This window comes from Osmerus mordax, chromosome 18 (genome assembly GCF_038355195.1).
Source record: "Osmerus mordax isolate fOsmMor3 chromosome 18, fOsmMor3.pri, whole genome shotgun sequence".
Taxonomy (NCBI): Eukaryota; Metazoa; Chordata; class Actinopteri; order Osmeriformes; family Osmeridae; genus Osmerus; species Osmerus mordax.
The window spans coordinates 5,743,671-5,765,300 of record NC_090067.1 but is presented as its reverse complement, the minus strand read 5'-3'; the positions used below and the strand labels follow the sequence as shown (position 1 = coordinate 5,765,300).

Genomic DNA, 21,630 nt, shown 5'->3' with positions numbered 1-21,630 from the left:
CACCTAATTGTCAGTGGCTGACTCAAGCCTGTCCTGTCTACCCACAGCGATAGCAGTCAGTTTCCCCCAAAACATATATCTTTTTTCCACATATCAATGAGGAAACCTGTATTTCCCTCTGCTTTGTCCTCCCACATGCTTCACACTCTTCCGTCAAAGTTTCCAAATGAACTTGTGGGAGACAGAATCTTTAGTCAGTGCCTGCCAGGCCCTGCCATTGGGTGATGATTGCTCGGTTATTGTTAGCTGTGTTTTCCGGTTTGTCTCAAGCTTTCAACACTTTGTGGGAACTGGAGGAAAGAGTCAGCATGATACAGTATTTATATACACAGTACATGTGTCTATGAAGCCCCTTTATGGGATTCAGAAGTGTTTTTAGGAACTGGGAATTAAATGCTTTTGGTAAGACTTTACATTATGATGTACTACCAAATAACTACACAGCCATACCTATAGTGACAATATTGTAAGTACATTTGGGAATTACTTATTGTAATCAAACATTAGTAATTGTTGGCTGTACAGGTTATTACAAAACTCTAAGAAGGGGATGTTTAATGTGTGATGTAGGCAGTTGGAGGTTGCTACCAAAACAAGATCAATGTCCAAAACATCCGCTAAACCCAATTTCCCCATACCAAGATTCACTTGTGTCGTAACTTTTACCACTAAAACATAATGAAGTATTACTACACAGCCACTTCTCTGTAACTACAATTTAGTTACTAAGGGATTGGTATGTAGTTACATGTTAATTTAAGGCTGCCCTAAAGCATCTAAAATAAATTCAGAGAAACGGTTCCCCCAATTTTTGTCTGAACTCCTGGGCTTTCCTCCAGCTCGTGTTTGATTGACAGTGGGTTCACAAAATAAGACGGATGAACGGCCGTCTCGCCAAAGGCGATAGGCTGGGATAGATTAGCTGTAACCTAAATGGCTGGAAAGTAGCGGGCCACTTCAAGAATATGAAATGGACATCCCACTGGCACTGAACCGTCTGTGTTTTTAAACAACTATCAGAGGGCCTCATTAGCTTACACTACATGTTTACAGGGGACTGTACAACTTTTCTTTTCATACTGGAAAAATCTTACCTACCTTTAAAGTGTTGCCTATGCTTTTTACTTAGTCCGCTACCTGGATATATCTACAACATGTGGTCACAGCGACTAACACTACTGCTCTCCTCCTCCATTATATAAAAGAGCCAACACTGAGATTCATGATGGACATTACATCACCTCAGCCAACTACTAAGTCTGCCGTCACCCACCCCATATTCAGTTGCCTCCATCTCCAAAATATATACTATTCATATTTGATGTGACATTAATGTGTGTGTACTCTGTCAGCAGTGTTGCCATCAAACAGAGTTGAGCAGTTCATCTTCAGTGACACTTGCCGGCATTTCTCCAATGTTTTATTGAGTCTGTTCCTCTGTCAAAATGTATTTGAAGTCTTCGACTCTCTTCTGTCTTCAGAGTCTAAGTAGTGAAGCACCACCAAGGATATTAAAACATTTAGAAGTCACCAGAGGCCTCTACCACACACTACTAGTCTGCTGCATTGGAAATGTACTCGTTTTACTCGTGTCACCTCCATGGAGAACGTAAAAATACTGCTAGAGAATGCTATTGAGGCCACTCAAAGACATGATCCAGAGTGAGATGTTTAACACACAAGAGTGCATTTAAAATACTAGAGCTTATTAAAGCTGTTATTGCTTTCCTTACTTGTCAATAAATTACTAGTTGGATTTGCAATCCCCCTGCATTATATGCAGCGGCTATCTGTTAGCAGATTCTTGTTCGGGAATAATGAGCTCAAACTAAAGTTTGTTTTTATTGTATTTTGTTTTAATTGAGTTCTATCTTCTGGTTTTATCTTTCAGCTGGTATGTTTCAGATCACTGTAATATCCCACTGAGGGTCCATTCAGAGGATACAGAACAATTCTCTGAAACTTAGATGGGTGATGTGAACAGAAACAGATTTCTCTAGTAACCTCCTGTTGAAACACCCTCAGTGTGAAAGTGAGTCAAAAAGATCCCCTACTGAGTTGGATAGCTTGGTACTGCTTCGGGGTAAGGGCAAGCAGGTGCCAAGCCACTTTGCTGAGAGAGAAACAGTTGGAGAGATACATGGGGTATACAATGAAGCCTGGCAAATAGACTTGTGCAATCCAGTGAGCTTGAAAGATCCTGTTTACGGCACATCATCGTTAAATAACAATCAATACTCTTCTTGTCCTTCAATGTTTTTTTATTATTTTGTTTTGCAGTGCTGCTTCGGCTAGTTTATTTGCAGAGTAAGAATCCTACTCCTTGTTGGTTTAGGAATCATTGCAAATCAGTCACAATGGGCAGACAACCCTTCACCACAGTTGCTTTAGAAAGTTCTGATGAGCAATACACACACAAACTGTTATTCATTTGATACTTTTGTATGCGACACACAGTACGTCTGTTTGTTACCCAACTAGTGCAGAATCTCCATCCGCTTCCAAACCCTCACGTGATATGTGACTGGACTGGTAAGGGAATAGGTAGCAGGAAAGAAAGTCGTTGCGACCGTCGTTTTGTTGAGAAAATATGCAGATGGGTGCGAAGATATCTGCAATATGTTTTTGTTTGTTGTTTCCCCAACAGCGAATCCATGTGGCTAGATAAGGTTGATAGGCCAGTTATGAATTCCCAGCTCTGCTAACGTTATCAAGCCACGTCTTGCTCTACTCTTTATCAGAAGTGTTTCATCCCACTTCTAGGACTCCCCCCCCCCCCCCCCCCCCCCCTTCCATCTCCGGACTATTGACCTGCGTTCGATTTGATCCTCCTTTTCGCAAACCCCTGGTAAATGTTAACACTTTTGAAGGCACGTGTGATCCCTTCTTTCACACGATGACACGTTTGCCTGGTGATCGTCAGGATGTCCTTTTCGAAAAAACAAGGACTGTTCCATAGACTGAATTCGGTCATCCCAACCCTGCCCGAGGTCTGAAGGCTGGAGGAGTAACTCAAAGAGACATGTTTGTATGCAAGGAAAGCAGCGAGGCAGCGATGATACAGCCGGGCCATAAACATTTTTATTGATCGCGCTGTAAAACTGAGTGTCTTTCTCACCTGGAGGTATGGAGATGGGCGAAGCCCAATGAATTAAGTGGAAGCTAATTAGCGCTCGCAAGGTTTGTATCCCATTCCAGTACTAACCCTTCAGGGTTTAAATGTCAACGGTATGGGCGTGGGGAAGGAAGGACCTGGAAAGTGTGACCCCTATTTTCGAACACCAGATCTTTTAATGCTTCTCTTTCCAACCATTTCTTCTTTCCACTCTTCTGCTCTTTGTCCACAGAGAAGAAGGAGGTCACTCAGAGTCTGGAGAACTACACCTCCAAGTGCCCAGGTGGGATGGAGGTCATCTCCCTCCCGGATGGACTCAAGCTTCCCCCGGTGCCTTTTACCAAGCTGCCCATCGTCAGGTACGTCCCAGTACACTGGCCGTCAGCTCGTTGGTCAATAGTTCAGAGGTTGACCCGGCAAACTCTTTTGTTGTCTGACCTGAGTGGCCAGGTTCTTGTATGGTTCGTTCTGATTGGCTCATGTAGTCATTCACCACAGATATGTAGATGACCGCAGTAAGTGCCACTGTGATTGGAGCGGTAAAGCGGTCGAGATATTGTCTTCTCTCAATTTTGTCAGGTCATTTTCATGATGGTGGATATTGATTTAAATCAAGACTCCAATCCCCGATTTATTAAGGATCTTGAGAGCTTCATATTTGAGATGCCAACAGAATTTAATCTCTGTAAGCAATATTTGTATTTGTGTAAAACAGCCTATTACTTATTCATTTTCCGAGTCGCATTTCCTAACAAAAAAATATTTACAGTATGTCACGGGGAGGTCACATATCTTTCCTGGGGCATTGTTGCTTCAGCAGCACCAGTTACACTTCCCAGCACAGTCTACTCCTCAACCACCAGCACCACTCTCCCCCCCCCCCACCACACTCCCCCCCCCCCCCCCCCCACCCACCCCCTTCATCCTAGAGTCAGGGTCGTTAGTAGGGCAGGTTGGAGGGTGTGCCATCTGTAACTTCCCCCAGTGTGAGTGTGTGTTTCGAGAGAAATCCAACATGCTGATCAGTGTCTAAGCCTGGTGGCTAACAGGTTGAGATGCATAGCCACCCTGAGGTGATAAGTGCTCCACCAGCGCCACTCTCACCTCAGAGCACTGTGTCGGCTGATAGATGAACTGGAATCGCTACAATCCACCACCTCCCCTTCTCGGGGATTTATGTTCTGCCATATGATTGGCTCAGGCCTGGCCAGAATCCATCTCATCCTCTCAGGACCGTAATGGATACGGCCGGGTGAAACTAACTCTTTTTCTCTGCCCCCCCCTCTCTTTTCTTCCACCCAAATAGATCAGTGAAGCTACTCAATCTGCCCGTCAGCCTGCGCCCCCACAAAGTAAAAGGCCTGCTGGGACAAAACATGTCCACTGCTAGCCCCTTTATCTACTCCCCCATCATCATGCACAACCGGGGAGAGGAGCGCTGCAAGAAGATAGGTGGGCACACGCACACACACACATGGTCCTACAGGTAGTCATTTAACCCTTTTTGTTGCAGTGTCCTGAGCATAGCATGTCAAGGAAAGCTAGACCAGACATGCTAATTTGGCGTACTTAGTATGCCATCAAAAATTAAAATAACATCATAGACTGTCAGCATGTCTGACTCCATAATTACTGCGACCTCCATGCGTTGGTCTCTATATAGCCTTATCGGGATTCACTTGTTTCCATTTTGAAGGATCTTTTAAGCTCTCCAGTTTTGGCAGGCACTCGTTTCAGACAGATGGCTTTTCAGCATGAGCTGCCCTGACTTCTCATCGAAATCAGGGAGTGTGAATCCTGCGCTCCCAGCTTATCTACTCCACACTGCCAAATCAGATGGTTTTGACACGATGGCTGTTGTTTGAAGTTCATTTTCTGTGCTTTTCTCTGTCCTTACCCCTTCCATGTAGTCTACCAGTTTAGCTCTTAGCTGAGTTTAGCCGTTTGTTTTTTTGGTGATGTATTGTAAGCCACAGCACAGGGAGGGAGGGTGAACACATTATTCAGTAGTTTTTACGAAATATATTATTTATTTATTAGGGTTAAATGAGGAGTCCTCAGTCTTTTCTTGCTGAAAAGCTTTTAGTTGCATGCATATTTAATTCATCATAAAACTTGTGTATGAACACAAAAGTTAATCTTAATACAGATTGTCTGTTACTGTTGATTTATTCATGTCATTTCTTTGCTCTGAGCCAACCAGATTGACAGCCATGCCTCCATGGCAGACAGACAAACAAGCCAAGGAGAGAAAAGAGAAACAAATTACTTCTTAATGGGAAAAGTGTTGTCATCAGGATCAATTATTTATCACTTTAATGTTATTGTTTCCCCCTACCCATCGCTTATATCAGGCTGTCCTTGTAAACGAGGTACATTATCTTAACCGTCCCAGATCTGAATGAATGCCTTCTCCTAACAAATACCCCAACTGCCACTGTGGGGAAGATTTGTCACTTGGGGGCGAAAGAAAAGCAACATGCTCAAGGCTAGGCCGGAGTGCGTCACTCCTGTCCTGACAGGATATCTGTGGGCTGTGATGAACTACATCTTGTTTGCATCCCGTCTGTGCCGCATCCATTTCAGTGTTTTGTGGCTCCATGCTACCGTCAAAGGTATGCATACGAGTCAGCATGTGAGAGGGGCTGGGCAGGTGTGAGCCGGGGGAGAGGCAGCCAGCCGAAAGGCAGGCAGCACAGGGCTGGGTGCCTCCCGGGGGAGAGGCAGCCAGCCGAGAGGCAGGCAGCACAGGGCTGGGTGCCTCCCGGGGGAGATGCAGCCAGCCGAAAGGCAGCCAGCACAGTGCTGGGTGTCCGGAGGTGTGGGTGTGTTTTCCTGTTTCTCTCTCAAGGTGCTCGGTAATGAGAGAGCCATGTTCTAGAACGAGGAGCATCACCTGACACACACCTTAGACAACCATCCAAAGCCTCGAGCATCTACAACGTAGGTCTCTGGTCTAGTCGAAACCGAAAGGGTCGGCCAGTGTGAACCTGCAGTTTTGTATTTTCCTTTTTTGATTTAAGCACATTATGCGACATGCAGTGCAAATGTAATATCCAGAAGGTGGTCACCCCCGCATTAAGAATGCAAAAGTAATTTAAACTTGACGGTCAACTGATGGAGGCCATTATGTGGGGCTGAAACTCTGAAGTTGCAACTTCAGGGCTAGCAGGTGGACAGCACCCTTTGCTGAAACCCGAGCTGTATTGTAGTGCAGGAGAATCAGAGGCACTGAGGGAGCAAAACAACAGTAGTCTGAGTATTCTATTCAGCAACTATCATCATTTGAACATGACTTAACTATCATCAAGAGAGCTTTGTTGGATTTCTTTCATCTGAACACATTTAATGCTACCCATTACCTTTTACGTAAACAATTCTTCCAAAACTGTCACTGTGTGCACTCTTTTACATACTTAATCGTCAGTGCCGGGCAGGCTGTGTGTGGTGATAACGCCAAGAAGCTTTCAGGGAATAATATTCGTTGTTAGTCAAATAAACAGTACCTTGGCATTCTCTTAGGCTATGCGTGGGCACAAATCTGCATTTAGGTGTCTTTCTACAGATGTATTTTTATTGTCTTAGTGAATCATGTCTGGATACGTTCCTAAAAGTTCAGTATGGCATCTTTAGAGCACCAACTCTACTCTGCCTCTGAGTCGACAGGCCACTAATGGATTTAAAACTGACTGTCTGGCATGGCAGACACAGCACAGAGGCTCCTCATACAGCACAGAGGCTGTATGAGGAGGCCAGAATGGAGAGGCCAGAATGGAGAGGCCAGAATGGAGAGGCCAGAATGGAGAGGCCAGAATGGAGAGGCCAGAATGGAGAGGCTGCATGTAGAGGCTGCATGTAGAGGCCAGAATGGAGAGGCTGCATGTAGAGGCCAGAGTGGAGAGGCTGCATGTAGAGGCCAGAGTGGAGAGGCTGCATGTAGAGGCCAGAATGGAGAGGCTGCATGTAGAGGCCAGAATGGAGAGGCTGCATGTAGAGGCCAGAATGGAAAGGCTGCATGTAGAGGCTAGAATGGAGAGGCTGCATATAGAGGCCAGAATGGAGAGGCTGCATGTAGAGGCTAGAATGGAGAGGCTGCATATAGAGGCCAGAATGGAGAGGCTGCATGTAGAGGCCAGAATGGAGAGGCTGCATGGAGAGGCTGCATAAAAAGGCTTATGGAAGCGGCTCAGAAGCAGTACGGAGGCATCATGCCTGTGGCAGACGTGCAACTGTGAACATGCATCTTTCACCCACCGTCACAGTCTCCCCACACTGAGCCCCACAGTATCTCTGCCACCGCAGCTGCCAACGCAGGAGCATTTGCCCCAACCAATACGCCCCGGCTCTCCCACCACGGCCTCACTTGGGATTGGAGCCACGTAAACCTGTGTGTAGCACCTCCTCTCCAAAGATCTATGGCTATCATCATTGGTCTGTCTGCAGATGGAATTGTAATTGGATCATTGAGGCACCCTTTGTTTTTCCTAGCACTATCAGACTGAGGAGGAGTGGGTCTTTAGCCTACTAACCTCAAGATTATCTTCAAAGCCTATAAGCTTTGAGGCTATGGAAACCGCAGACTAGCCATGTTCATGAGAGCTTTGGTTGTGGTTGCTGTAGCATAGGACAGAATTGGCGCTCCCCGGCATTCTGCAAGCAGTACAACTGCAGGCCCTAGCTCTGGCTTCTATCCCTCACGTTTTGCTGATAAGGAATCAAAGTTAAAAGCATTCTGTTAGAAAAACCCAGGGGCTGCATAGTGAGTGTGTGTGTGTCAGGCTCCTCTTTGTGTCGATTTCCATAAAGCAGATTTATGCAGAACCATAAAACAGGGTGTTCTGTCAAAGGCGATTGTTTTTTCTATAATTGCTTTGAGATTAGGTTTTAGAGACTGCCAAATGTGCTGGTGTCCATCCGGTTTGATGTGTTTTCCTGTTTCAGTGGTGTACATAGGTATACAGATAGGTGTGTGCAAGTGGGATAGGTTTCCAGAATATTTATTCTGCACTGCGATTGGGGGGTTGGGTGGAGGTGGGTTGAGTGGGGGTGGGGGAGTGGAGGTGGGGGAGTGGGGGTGGGGGGGGTGGGGGAGTGGAGGTGGGTTGAGTGGGGGTGGGGGAGTGGAGGTGGTGGAGTGGGGTGGGGGAGTGGGGTGGGGGAGTGGAGGTGGGGGAGTGGGGGTGGGGGAGTGGAGGTGGGGGAGTGGTGGTGGGGGAGTTTGGGTGTGGGGGTGGGGGAGTGGGTGGGGGAGTGGGGGTGGGGGAGTGGAGGTGGGGGAGTGGGGGTGGGGGAGTGGGAGTGGGAGTGGAGTGGGGGTGTGGAGGTGGGTGTGGGGGTGGGGGTGGGGGTGGGGGTGGGGGGCCTCAGTCTATGATTAGACTCAAAGGTACTGTGCCTCTGTGTCTTGTACTCTATCACAACATCATGCAGAGTATTGAATAAGCTATATTGGATTTGATGGCTACATTTCATTTGTTTTTGTTTTGAAAGCTGCGCCTTCCAGTTAAATTGGATGAATATATTTCCACACGTTATCTAAAGGTAAACTGGCTTGAGACCCCATATTGTCTTTGGTTTGATATGACTGGTTTCTTCATCTATAAAGATGAGATGAAACATAATGGATACCTCTGCTCCTGTTGGAATACAGCTAGTGTAATATGGAAGACTAATATGGAACATGAGACCCAGCAGAGCTGTGGATGCAGTTACTGTCATCGTGCTGTATGTTGTTTTAGCATTTCTCTCCATGCAGTCCAACTGATCACAAAAATGTGCCTCGGACTAAATTGACAGAAAATATATCTTATTGGGAAATGCTTGGGCGGAATAACAGGTGTGATTGGTGAATGGATGCCTTGTCTACTCTAAGTGCATCTTGGGCAGAAGGCCCGCACTCTCTGTTTAAGAGAGCCGTTTTCTCCGGCTCTGTGACTGTGGAGGTATTTCATTTTGGACAACAGTGGAAGATTGTGCCTCCTTGTTGGTATTTATCAATCAGTTGAAATATAAATGAGTCTGGAAATTGGCTAGGGGCAGGATGGCGTAAAAGGAATATCCCAGTTGATTTACAGCATTAGCGCAGCTTCTGTGCTGGGCCTTGATGACGGACAATTGGGTGAAATGTCCCTCCACTTTTCCCCTCAGTTTAGTGGTGTGTTTGGGCATGAGAGCCGGATTCGAGGGGATAAATAAATGGCCAAAGTACTTCACTCGGCTTGTTATTAGAACAACAAGACACAATAAGGAGCCAAATGCTTGTCTTTATGGGCCTCTTCTCTTCCCCCCATGCCTCCAGACTATTTGCAGTTTAGGACATACATAAGTAAACACAGCTTATAAAAAATGTACACGACAAACAAAATACCCAAACTCCTCGATTTGGTTTTTATCGTTTTTTTGCCTCAAAGGTATTTGTTGACACGACTCTCAGCGCTGACTCAATTTTCCCTCCTGTGACGAGTGGCCATCGCCGCAAGCCCAGTGAAAGCACTCGGTGAACTGTGATCGAGACCAATCCTATAAAGCTGGCTATCGTTAGCCTGCAGATGGGCCTATTTCATGGAAGGGCGTCGTCATCCTCACACGAGAGCGTCAGATCTCGCTCTCCTGCTGCAGATGAGGCCGCCACACTGGCAGCTACGTCTCCTGCTTTCAGATGGGAAGGGGGGGTGGGGGGGGGGGAGAAACGAAACACATTTTAATACACCACCAGGTCCACTGACATTTTACTGCTAATGAGAAATCTTTTGTACGGCAGACACATCGTTTGATTAGACCGGGTTTGATTCAGCTTTACCTGGAAGCTTCATGGAAATAAACACCTAGGATTATACGTTTCCTGGTATTTGATGGTAATTCTTTCTGAATGTCTCATAATTGGTTGGCTTTCAAAGGTGGGTTGGGTGAAGCGTTGGAGGATGCTGACACTGTTAGATATTGCTGTGTGGACAGTAATGTGAACTGTGTTGACCGGAGTGTATGTGTTAGTGTTTGAGTGTGTGTCTGTGTGTATCCAGGTGTTTTGAGTGTGTGTTCTGTGTTAATTCAGGTTGAGTGTGTTTATTCAAGTTGAGTGTGTGTTGGTGTGTATTTAGGTGTTTGTCCCACAAAGCCAAGAGACACTGTCCTCCCATAAGACACTGCCTGTCTATTGGCCGACCTTTTATGACTTTTGGCAGGCTGATTTTGAAAGTTCTGTCACTGTGGGAACTTGGTAACAGTGGAGACATTGTGTTCTTTTTTCATATTTGTTCTAACATACAAGATGGATTGACACTAAACAGGTGTTCAACCACGGCAATGTTTGTAATGTGTTTAATCTTTTTTCGGCTAAACTGTTCCAGTTCTGTGCGGATATTTGGAAAAAGTGATGATAATTATTCAGTATGTGAACCCTCCCAGTAAATCAGCAGACTCTTGAGGTTTTGTATTTCACATGGCTTCTTTAAATCCCAGCCATGATGGGAATGCATTATTCATGACATCACATTACCTTTTACTGAGTACCCTTTGGTTCACAGCTGTCCTCTGTCAAGCGTTCAATAGCAGGCACAGTCAACATCTGCACCGCTGTTTCTGCTCCGTCAGTCTCCCCACATGATCTGCAGAGCAAGTCGAGAGCATTTGGACCGACATGCTGTCTCCACGAACCCTGAGACAAGTGCACGCCGCGCTCAGCTGACCGCCAGAGCTCTGACGCGGGCATTCCAGATCATTATTCAGGCCGAGGTTTCGAGGTGCCGGACCTTCACGGGCTCCGTGTGAGGTCTGGAGGGGCCACCCGGGGAGATGTGGACAGAGGGCAACACAAATGAGCAGGCCGCCGCTCCGCTCACCTTCTCACAGGCATATTTCTCATTTAATTGGCCGACTGCGAGGAGAGGCGTCGGAGGCTGGGGTTGTGAGGAGCCCTCTCCCCGCAGCTGTTGGATTACATACGCACCTCTTATTTTGACGAGGTGTTAATTTCCCATGGCTGAGGTTTTGGATCGGACATCAATCCGCTGGCCCACCAGATCCCAACCCGGGATCCGTTGAAACCGTTTACTGCAGTTAGAGGCCTTACTGTGAAGGGACCAGGAGAGGGGCTGCTCTCACACTGAAAGGGTCCTACCTGGGAACTCTTTGTGAGGGCTGCATCTACCTGCATCGTTTCGCCCGGCGTGAGGCTGTTTTGGACTTTAGGGAGATGTCCTGTGTGCATAAGCTTTAGTGTGTTCCGTTGCTAGCCCGTATTAAGAATCTACCTAATTGACGTGAGTTGCATTCAATAGAGTCGAAGTTCTAGATGTTTCCTGCACATTCATTTAACTGGGCCTATCATCTCAATGTGTTTTATTAATGTAAATAGTCGTTTGACTCTCGTACATCTCGGGATAATACATTCTAAAATAAAAAAATTCTAATTAAGGGGAGAGTACATGTTACAAACTTGAGTCGTTTTTATGTCTTCATGACAGGGTCTTGAGTGTTGTGGTGTGACCTTTGTATCTCTGTCCTCTTTCCTATGTCAGATTTCCAGTGGGTCCAGGGCGACGTGTGTGAGGTGCAGCTGATGGTGTACAACCCTATGCCCTTTGAGCTGCGTGTCGAGAACATGGTGAGTGAACCACTAACAACCACCACAGGATGTTGTCACGGCTCATGATGCTGGACACACTAGATCAGCACGTACACCTACATCCACCTGTCCTTGGTTATGTTTTTTGAAAGTTTGTTGAATCAGTTGGAACACTTTACTCTTTAAATGGGTCGTATACTGTAAGTAGCATGAATAAGTTTGCAGCAATAATGGATCTGTTTGTTGTGCTTTCGACATACACTGCAACTATGCGAATGTTTAATATTGCCTACGCTTTCTCACTGACACCAGGATTGCATTGCGCCATTACATTTTCAGCTGCGGTAATGCATTTGTAGTTATCTCTGATTACCTAATTAAAGTTCTCTAAAAGCCTTGCTCTGACACTTGCAATAATGAGCATATGGGATAAGAAGCCCAAGCTTCACTGGCACGAAGCACACTGTACAACGGCAGCGGTACCCCCTGTGGTGCCATTAGGTTTTATGGTGATTTCACACACCATCTTGTTAGGGTAAGAAAGTAAGTAAGCCTGTTGTTATGCCTGTCGCCCTGGCTGCCTGTGGGTCTCTACCTCACCATCTCTCCCAGTCTGACTGTTTTCCACTACACAACTCAAAGCTTCCCCCCTCTCTCCCAGTTTTGACACTCCTTTTTTTGTTCACGACGGTAGAATTCAACGGCTCGGCCACACTGATGCTTTACTGGGTTAGTCGAGGAGGGTGGCGTTTCAATACAGAGCGGCATCAGATCACTTCCACTCAACAGAGACGGGCTCCCACTGTCCTGTAGGACCGTGCACCTTCACTAAGATTGGCTCTCAATTTGCTGTCTGACAAAACCAATGTAGCCTTTAATTGGAGTCTTGAGAGCAAATTGCCGTGAAGGCTTGTGGCTGACTAGGAACAATGACGTGGGCTGGCTTTGCATTAGTGGGCCCTAATGTACTTGGACAGGTCTGGTTGGGTGATTTAGCTGCTTTGAATCGTGTCGGAACATCCCCTGGTGACATCCACAGGTAGCCGTGACGACGAGCAGTTACGGACATCTGGGAGTAACTGTCAGTCGTTGACGTATGTGTGCGTCAAAAACACGTTACTAAGAGGGAGGATAGGAGAAGGTCAAATGGCGATGACGGATAATTCCCCCTGTGGTTAGTAAGGGAGCCTGAAAATGAAATGCAGCACACACACACACACACACACACACAGAGGGATATCATTATGCCCTGCCCACCTGCAGGTCAATTGATCAGGACCCAGATGGAGGCTGCGCCCCCCTGATGCAGCCTGGCAGCTGGCTACCTCAGGTGGCTCTGCAGCGATGGCGAGCCAGAGAGCAGCAGGCCAGGGTGACTCTCTACCCCAGACCTCTTGTGTTATGGCCCTGACGCCTGTGCCAGGCACAGGGCCTGTGGCGTGCATACCGCACACAGAGAGAGAGAGAGAGAGAGAGGCGGTTGTCAGGCCAGAGATATAGCTGCACCCGACTCCTGCGTGCTAAACAAGGGGCACTTTCTTGTCTCCCGGGCACCAAGGTGACCTCGCGTTTGGGCAGACCTCCTTCTTAGTCACCACACGAATGCAGCAATAATACCCAGCTCTGCTTTTGTGCTTTATTGATTTTATATTCAAGTGGTGCACTTATTCCCCCCCCCCCCCCCCCCCCCTCTCATTTTCACAGGGGTGGCCATCGGGTAACCTCCTCCCCTGTCCATCCAAACAAAAAACAAACAACAATCTGACCTTGCCTCGGATTGCCCCGTTTTGATAGTTTTTCCTCCCAAGGTACCATTAATGTGTCTGTAAACAGCGACACTGATTGTGACTGTAGCCAAAACAACATCAAGCTATGTAATTAGTGTGACTGACTAATGTGACTGATACTCATTCTTTTTGGCTTTTCCAGTCATTCATCAAACTGTTTTCAGGGATGAGAGATTTAAGCAATTCAGACGGATTGAAATCGTTTGATTCGCAGAAATGAGAAATTGGAATTAATCATCCATGTTTTAGAAACTGATCTGTCTAACAGAAGTGTTTTTCGGGCCTGGTTTCAGTCTAGTTCTGAGCTTCACTGCTTTATACTTTGTGATCACACAGCTAAATCGCTGGTGATGTTTAGCTCTGAATCACAGTTATCCGTGTGCGTGAATGCAATATTGATAAACTACAGTATGTTTCCATATGCTGTTGGTGTAATCAAAACACCACAACGAGCTAAAGGGAAATTCATATTTGGAATTTTGTTACCAAACCTAACTGCCCTGAAAACAATGGTAGCTGTCAGCTACAGTATACATGCATAGAGACTGCCTGTTATCACAAGCAAACAGCTTCTTAACCATTTTTGAGTTACTTCTGATAGATGAACTTGAGACAATGTGATATCCGTTAAAGAGGTGTAACATCTCAGTAAAGCGATCAGCCTAAAGCGACAAATCCCTGAAGAGGTTCCCAGAGGTGTTCTCCCCCTTGTTCGCCTCCTCCTCCCTCCCTGAGCCCACCCCCTCCTGTGAGGTAATGTCTACTGCCTGAGATGGACGATTGATGCTATCCATGACATCACCCCCCGCCCCCCCCCCCCCCCGCCCCCCTCCAGTGACCAGCTCCTAATGTAAACACACGGCCACCCAGCTGTGATTTAGAGGAGACATGAGTACACGCTCAAAGTCACCCTCGTATTTCCAGCCACAGTTGGCCGATCGTATATATACCCAGTCCCCGCAGTACATGGCCAACATGGAAGTTGAGCAATTGAATCCTCCCTCCCACCCCCCGTAGAGAAGCATCTAGGACTCATTTCCAATCACTCGGCTGGCAGACCCGATTCCAGCGGCGCAGTTTTCTTTTTCCTCTCACGGTGTGAACGAGAGCAATTTTCTTCATGGAAAATGGGCCCGCACGCTGGGAGTGATTCCATCTCCGGGATCTCATGGGTAGATTAGGATGATGGATTGTGTGAAGCAGTGGAGTAGCTTTTCCCCCCTCCCCCCTCTCCCCCCCAGCACTGTGACCCACCAGGACCCAGCAACTGACAGCTCTGGCTGACATTAACGCTCTCTCGGTGTATGCTCGTTTGAGAAATGAGCGGGTCGTCAGTTGGGTTTCAATATGGTTTTCATATTCATCAGGTCAATCCTGCGACTTCCTGGCACAACAGCGTGAATCTGTGTTTAGTGTGATCCCCCCCCCCCCCTCAGCCTGTTCCTGGCAAGTCTCATTCGTACTCACCTTTTTTCTATTTTTGGTCTGAAGGGCTTGCTGACATCAGGTGTCGAATTTGAGTCTCTTCCTGCTGCCCTGTCCTTGCCTGCAGAGTCTGGTCTCTACCCCGTCACCCTGGTTGGTGTTCCCCGCACTGCAGGCAACATCACAGTCAATGGTGAGTCCAACAGACCCGGACCTAGAAAAAGCATTTAAAGTGCTTACACATACATGGTAAGGATAGGCTAATCTCATCGCCGACCTTCGTTTGACCCTGAGGCAAGGCGTGACAGTACATTTTCTGCGCTGTCAATCTTGCAGCTTACAGGCATTACGCTACCCCATATTTCAGTGATCTGCGCGGTCATTTGGTAATATTCGCATGACAGTAATTGATTGCAATGTTGTCACCACGATTTAGACAAATGGCTTGATTGTCCATTCTCCGGAGACAGGCCAGGGTTAATCAGTAAAGAGAGGCTCATGCTCTTGTAGATTTCCTTCTATCCCTGTGGGGGAATCTCAGCAGGAGTCCCCCACCCACTTCCATTTATATCCAGATGAATGGGTGCCCTTTATGCCCCTGTTGAAAGTTGAATGAAAACCCCTTTTAAATGTGCACTCTCAATATTATTCTTTGTAGAGTGGGGTAAAACACCCACAAATACATTTCCGGCTGGAATGTTTGATGTCACGAACTTGGAGTCCGTCTGTGGGTAGGAGTCATTTCAACATTTGTGCGATGGAAATGCGATAGGGCCCACCCCATTTTGTCTACCTCACCTGCAGCCCCCCCCCGGCCCCCCCCCCCCCAACAAATGCCACCACTGAGATCTTGGTTCCCCTCCCCCCTGATTGTCTTCTCTCCAGGGTACCACACGTCGGTGTTTGGGGTGACCAGTGACTGTCTGCTGGAGGCCTTGCCTAGTGTGAAGACCAGCGGCTGCCTGGTGGAGGTGGTGCCCTCCCTGCCTCGTCTGCAGCTCAGCACCTCTCTGCCTCGGTGAGACCACCCCCACCCCCACCCTCCCAGCCTTGAACCCCTCGCTGTAGTCTAACACACAGTGGTTCCAGGACTGGCGCAGCCATGCTTCCTTTTTTTGTGACGCCGTTACCACCAAACACGAATGTTGCGACTGTACAAAAAGTAGTGTTTGGTGATAGTTTTGTGAGGAGAAAGTCAGTGCAGACAAAGGCCGGGGGCCTTCCCCCCCTCCCCCTCTGTGTAATTGCACAAGCCTTGCACTCCCAGTGTCACGGCCCTCGGCCTGTCTCTACTCTACACAATCCACTAATGTCTCATCGGTGATGCTTGAAGATCCTCTTATTAATTCCAGGTCACAGGCGGCACTGTTCACTGGTGGCACAGCGACCTTCGGCGCTTTCCCGTTCCCTCAGTCACGCCAACCGGCTTCAAATCAGTCCTCGGTGTCGGTCCCTTCAAGTTCAGTGCTCTGGAAATGACTGAGAATGCGCAGCTCATTGTTGAGAGAGGCTTTGGTCAAATGCCTGGATGCAGTATGAAAATGAGCCGGGGAGAGGTGGTGTGTTTGTGTCTGATCATAGTCATCCAAGAATGAATACAAAGTGAGGTTTATTGACCTCCCGCCCCAAAAAAAAACAAAATAATGGGTGCTCCCAAAGGAGATGACAGAAAGACAGGTCTGAATTTTAAACATCCAACTCCTCATTATGCTAATGATTTACAGGCTCTTAGCTTCCACTTGTCTGTCTGCTGCTGCGTTATATGACTTAGCCGGTGTCGATGAGTTATACACTATCGAGACGTTTTAATTGAGTTACACCTGGAAAAACTCTCATTGCCAAGTTATTTGAATATATTTGACTTCCCTGTGAAACATCCCTGACATTGTTTTACGTCACGCCCAATTAAACTTAACACCTTTCCTCATTGCTCAGAAAGACATCAAGATGTTTTACATTCCTGGGAACATCTTTTAGTCAAGCTTGTATGCAGCTCGATTATTGAATCAAGGTCGAAAGTAAAAGAAGAGGGTATGGAGGTAGGACTACCTAAGACTACACCCCATGCATACCTCAATATTTACCTCAAGGTTTTACTACCATTATTTAATTAACAGCATTTACTTACAGCATTTAATTACAGCATTTACAATGACACATTGTGTCATTGTGACACATTGTGTCATTGTAGGGTCTTATTGCATTTCTATTTGTGGTAGATTTGAAACTGCTCTAAACTGTGTGCATAGTTTTGGGGCCTACTTCCAGTTATCTCAGAGAAGTAACTTTTCTGCATAATTTGAGACTTTTGCTCAAATGATTCATGTAAGGTTGATTACTGTGGCAAAGTTTATTCAGAAATGTTTTGCCAGCCTGTCAGGAATATTTATAAAATAGAAATATTAAATTGATTCACAGGACGCTACATGAAGGTCACTCTCATTGGATATGCGTTTAATCTAATTACCCAACTGATTTGAGTTAAAAAGCATGTCCTGCTGTAAGCAGAGATGAAGGTTGATGTTCTGGTTATGTGTTACAACTCTGTTGGAGTTGATAGGAGAGATTGAAACAAGAAGTTCTTTTTTCTCTAATCTCAATTTTTTTAGGATTGCTATGCTACGATGCTGTATGTGTGCCTGGGCTTGCGTGTGGGGGAACAGTCCCATCACCCCTGTTGAGTGTAGCATCTAGGATCCACCCTCACGGGTTATTTGGAGTGCATTCAACTTGATACTTAGAATAGTCTTCAGGATTAGAAACATGTTTGGTTTTGGCGGGGATGCTCGACGGAAGACGCATCTCTAGGGTGTCATATTTCAGTCAGGCTTTTTGATGCAAATAGAATAAAGCAAACTGGTTGAAGAAGAACATGAAAGTGCAAATGAAACGCAATGTACTCCACAAGGGGTTCTGTAAACCAGCCTTAAGACGGGGAGCGAGGCAGCTTTGAAATAGCGCGTCTACTGTATGTATCATTCCAACGAGTCAAAGGCTTTTGGCCTGAGGACCTGCTGCTGGTGTGACCGCAGGTCTGCCCACACGGCCCAGCCCATGTCCAAAGAGGAGCTGTCCAGCAGCGTCTCCAGCCAGCTGTTCAACGGAGAGACCCAGCTGCTGACCGTTACCCTGGAGAACATCGGCGCCGAGGACATCGAGACGCTGGAGGTCACCTCCAAGATGGTCAGCACCAAAGGTGAGAGCTCGAAGCAGTCTGGGGTTCTCAGCCGGAGCACACGGCCGCCATGAAGCATATGGAATAACATGGCCTCTCTGGTGACACTATGCTCTGGGGGGGCTTTTCTGAGGTGACTTTGTTTACTTCGGCAAAACTGATGGGAAGTGTCAATGTTGCTTTGAAAGGGGCCTTTTTGATGGCTGTTGCTGTCTCTCGCTGAGTGTGTCTCTCTTTGTGTGCGTCTCTCATTTCATTTCATTTAGTCATTTAGCAGACGCTCTTATCCAGAGCGACTTACAGTAAGTACAGGGACATTCCCCCCAAAGCAAGTAGGGTGAAGTGCCTTGCCCAAGGACACAACATCATTTGGCATGGCTGGGAATCGAACTGGCAACCTTCAGATTACTAGCCCGACTCCCTCACCGCTCAGCCATCTGACTCCACTGGGTCTCTGAGTGTGTGTCTGAGTGTGTGTCTGAGTGTGTGTCTGAGTGTGTGTCTGAGTGTGTGTCTCTTGAGTGTGTGTCTCTTGAGTGTGTGTCTTTGAGTGTGTGTCTCTGAGTGTGTCTCTTTGAGACTGTGTGTCTCTGTCTGGCTTTGTGTGTCTCATCGGGGGGACGGGGGGGCAGGGGTCCTCACCTCTGGTTGCTTACCTTTCATCACCCGGGCCTTTTCACTTAGAGCTCCATGGCTTTGTTCAGCACCTGTTCCGCTGCTCCACAGATCTCTGCAGTGTCTCTCTCTCTCTGTCTCCCGCTCCCTCCGTCTCCTTCTATGCTTCTCCATATCTTTCTGAATTTTCTTCACCTGGCAATGGCAACATGCCCCTGCTAGTGAGTGGCGAATCAACAGTTGCATCACGTGGGCCGCTGAGAGATTGTCATAGAGCAGGTTTTCCCATTCCAGTAAAAAAGGGAGAGGGGAGGGATGCGAGGGTCGGGGGAGCGGGGGGGGGATTGGTGATTTTAGCCCTGAGGCACTCCGTATCATTGGAGGAGACTTTGGCTGCATGACCTGTACTCCACCATCACCTCCACCTTCAGAGGTGGACGCACATACCTCCACCACTCATCCTCCCTTCATACATTGTCAAGGAAACTGGGATTAGAAGGATCTTTGCCGCTGACGGGGGAGGAGCGGCAGGCCATCGTTGTGCTCTGTGGACTCCCTGGTCTCCCTGCGCGAGGGCAGTGGAGCCTGGCCTGATTTCCATCTGCAGTGATTGCATGATTGTAGCAGGTAGGACTAGGAACATGCATACATGTATGTACTGTATGGGTTTTTCTGGTGTGAAAGAAGATGTGCTTCAATCATGCCACTGTATTATAGAGTGATAGCCAAGACCAGAGCAGATTTACATTCCCAGATATAGGCTATTGGAAAAGCTCCACACACGAGGTATCTTTTGCATGAGATTATACATTTTAAAGGGCAAGTCGTTGAACTGAAATGTTTTCCGCATTGGGGGATAAAATGATGAATCGCTGTCTGACTGTATAACTAGGCTGAAGAACTGCAAGCTTCACATCAACTGTAGAAGATTCTTCCACAGTTGATGTGTACCTTTTATGACTGAACTGGAGCCTGTTGAAATAGCTGAAGACAATGGAAAAGGGGCCGTGGGCTGATCGTGGATCTGATGTCATGTTTGACAAGTGACCTCAGGGGATTGGGCTTGATTAAAGACAGGCTTGTTGGTGTTTCCTCGGGCTAGGAATTGATTTTGATTGGTTTGTTAAACCGACGGGGACTCCAATATGACAGGTTCTGTTAACGTTACTACAGAGAAAGTTTATCGCACGCACTCAGACCTCAGGGTCTGTTGGCTCAGTGAGAGTGATGCTTTTTCTTTGATCTAGAATTTCTTTCTTTTTTTTAGGCTACCTATCAATTTGAATTCATTATGACGAGGGGGGGAAAAAAAATCTCAAACAATTAAGTCCATGTCAGTCAAGGCAAGAACACCATTGGAGGCAGTCTAATAACAGATTTGCATCTAGATCTCTTGACGGCTGCAAGAGTTAGCCGCCTTCTCATTACACATTATATTTCTGACAGCCCCTTGTGGGAGATCAATGTTTCCCATTTGAAGATGTTACGCTGATCCACTGACATGCCAGGCAAGTGTTAGGCCTTCGTCTGGTGAGTTCAGCCGTCGGTGCATGTGATACCCTACTTCAGCTTCAGATTGCATATTTCTTTCAGACGGTTCCAGCACGAGACTAGAACTGAACGCTGAAGGAAACATCCAGAAGCCAAAAGACGTGATGTCAGTGGATAGATGCCTACTGAGGGGTCCGGTTGGTTTAGTGACTAGACTGCACGATGTCATTGCTTCTCTTGCCCTCAGTCCCATCAAGGGTTCTCCTTTTAGTTTCAGGAGCCGTGCTCATTGTGGCCTGCTCACATGACGGATTTCATGTGACATGACTGAGCTGTAGCTCGCATGAGTGGACCGGGCAGACAGCGAGCGAGATAGAGAGAGACAGACAGACATACAGAGAGACAAAGAGAGAGAGAGACAGAGAAAGGGGGGGGGGGGGCGGAGGAAGGAGGAGGAGGAGGAAGAGGAAAAGGTGGATGGTTCTTGGCGTTCTGTCTGAACAGCGCGCCATTTGACTGTGTGTCAGTTTGGCGTGTCAGGTGTCAGTGCCTATTGTAGACACATCTTCAGGTCAGAGTCAAAGCTGTCCCGCCGAAGGTGACATTCCTTTTGTGAAGGCTGCATAGCTTCAGACTGCCAGCGTTTTTGTCACCAGCATAGCATTTACAAACTGAAGTTGAGAGTCTCTTTCACAGCTTACGATCTCCACCTCAGGCTCGGTTACCCACACAGTGTTCTGGTACGAAGTGGAATCCGCCAGCTTGCATAACCCATGTTGGCCAGGGCGACTCTACGTATAGCTGCGAATAGAACAGCATCTTTGAAATCCCCCCTCAAGCCCCCCCCCCCCCCCCCCCCCCCACAACCCTCTCGCTGCAGAGAGCCACACTGTAATTAGCAGAGATTGGTATGCACTTCCCCGTGCCTCGGCCGCAGACCAACCGCAGCTTGTGCTTTGCAAGTCTCTATTAGCCAGTATAAAAGAGGCTTTTCTGTTCACTCATAATGCCTGGGTCATGCAGAGAGACTAACTCTTCACGCACCGCAGTCCTTACTTTGTGGTGGCAAAAAAAAAAAAAAAAGGCTTTGAAAAGTCAATTCGGCGCATGACAGCTCAGCCCCAAAACACCCAGGTTGACTCAGAGGGTGGGAGGGTGTACGCAGCATGGCGCCCGCATGATACAATCAACTCTGCCAATTGTACCACGGCGCCGTAGACAAAGCACCGTGTCCTTGTGAGAGCACAGCTCTGCTGGTGTGTTGTCCCAATGGCTCGAAGAAACTGTGCTGGGTGGAGAGATACAAATCTATTCGCTCATTGTATATTCCAACCCACGTCACGTTTGTTAAACACATATTAACACGACGCAATGATTTCCCTAGAGTTAATAATATGCAGCTTTGCCATGCAGATTTCGTCCAATATTCATGAGGCGTTCACCGTTCAAAAGAATAAAT

At 47.3% G+C, this 21,630-nt stretch overlaps 1 protein-coding gene across 1 annotated transcript in view; it reads left to right on the top strand.

The window, feature by feature from the left end:
* The window catches only part of trappc9 (trafficking protein particle complex subunit 9), a gene marked incomplete in the record, with an annotated part of 109,879 nt that overhangs the window by 13,334 nt on the left and 74,915 nt on the right, over positions 1–21,630 (top strand). Inside the window, 6 exon segments of the mRNA XM_067255484.1 lie at positions 3,348–3,474; positions 4,422–4,567; positions 11,632–11,717; positions 14,957–15,083; positions 15,776–15,908; positions 17,923–18,086. Coding sequence (XP_067111585.1) covers positions 3,348–3,474; positions 4,422–4,567; positions 11,632–11,717; positions 14,957–15,083; positions 15,776–15,908; positions 17,923–18,086 — 783 coding nt within the window.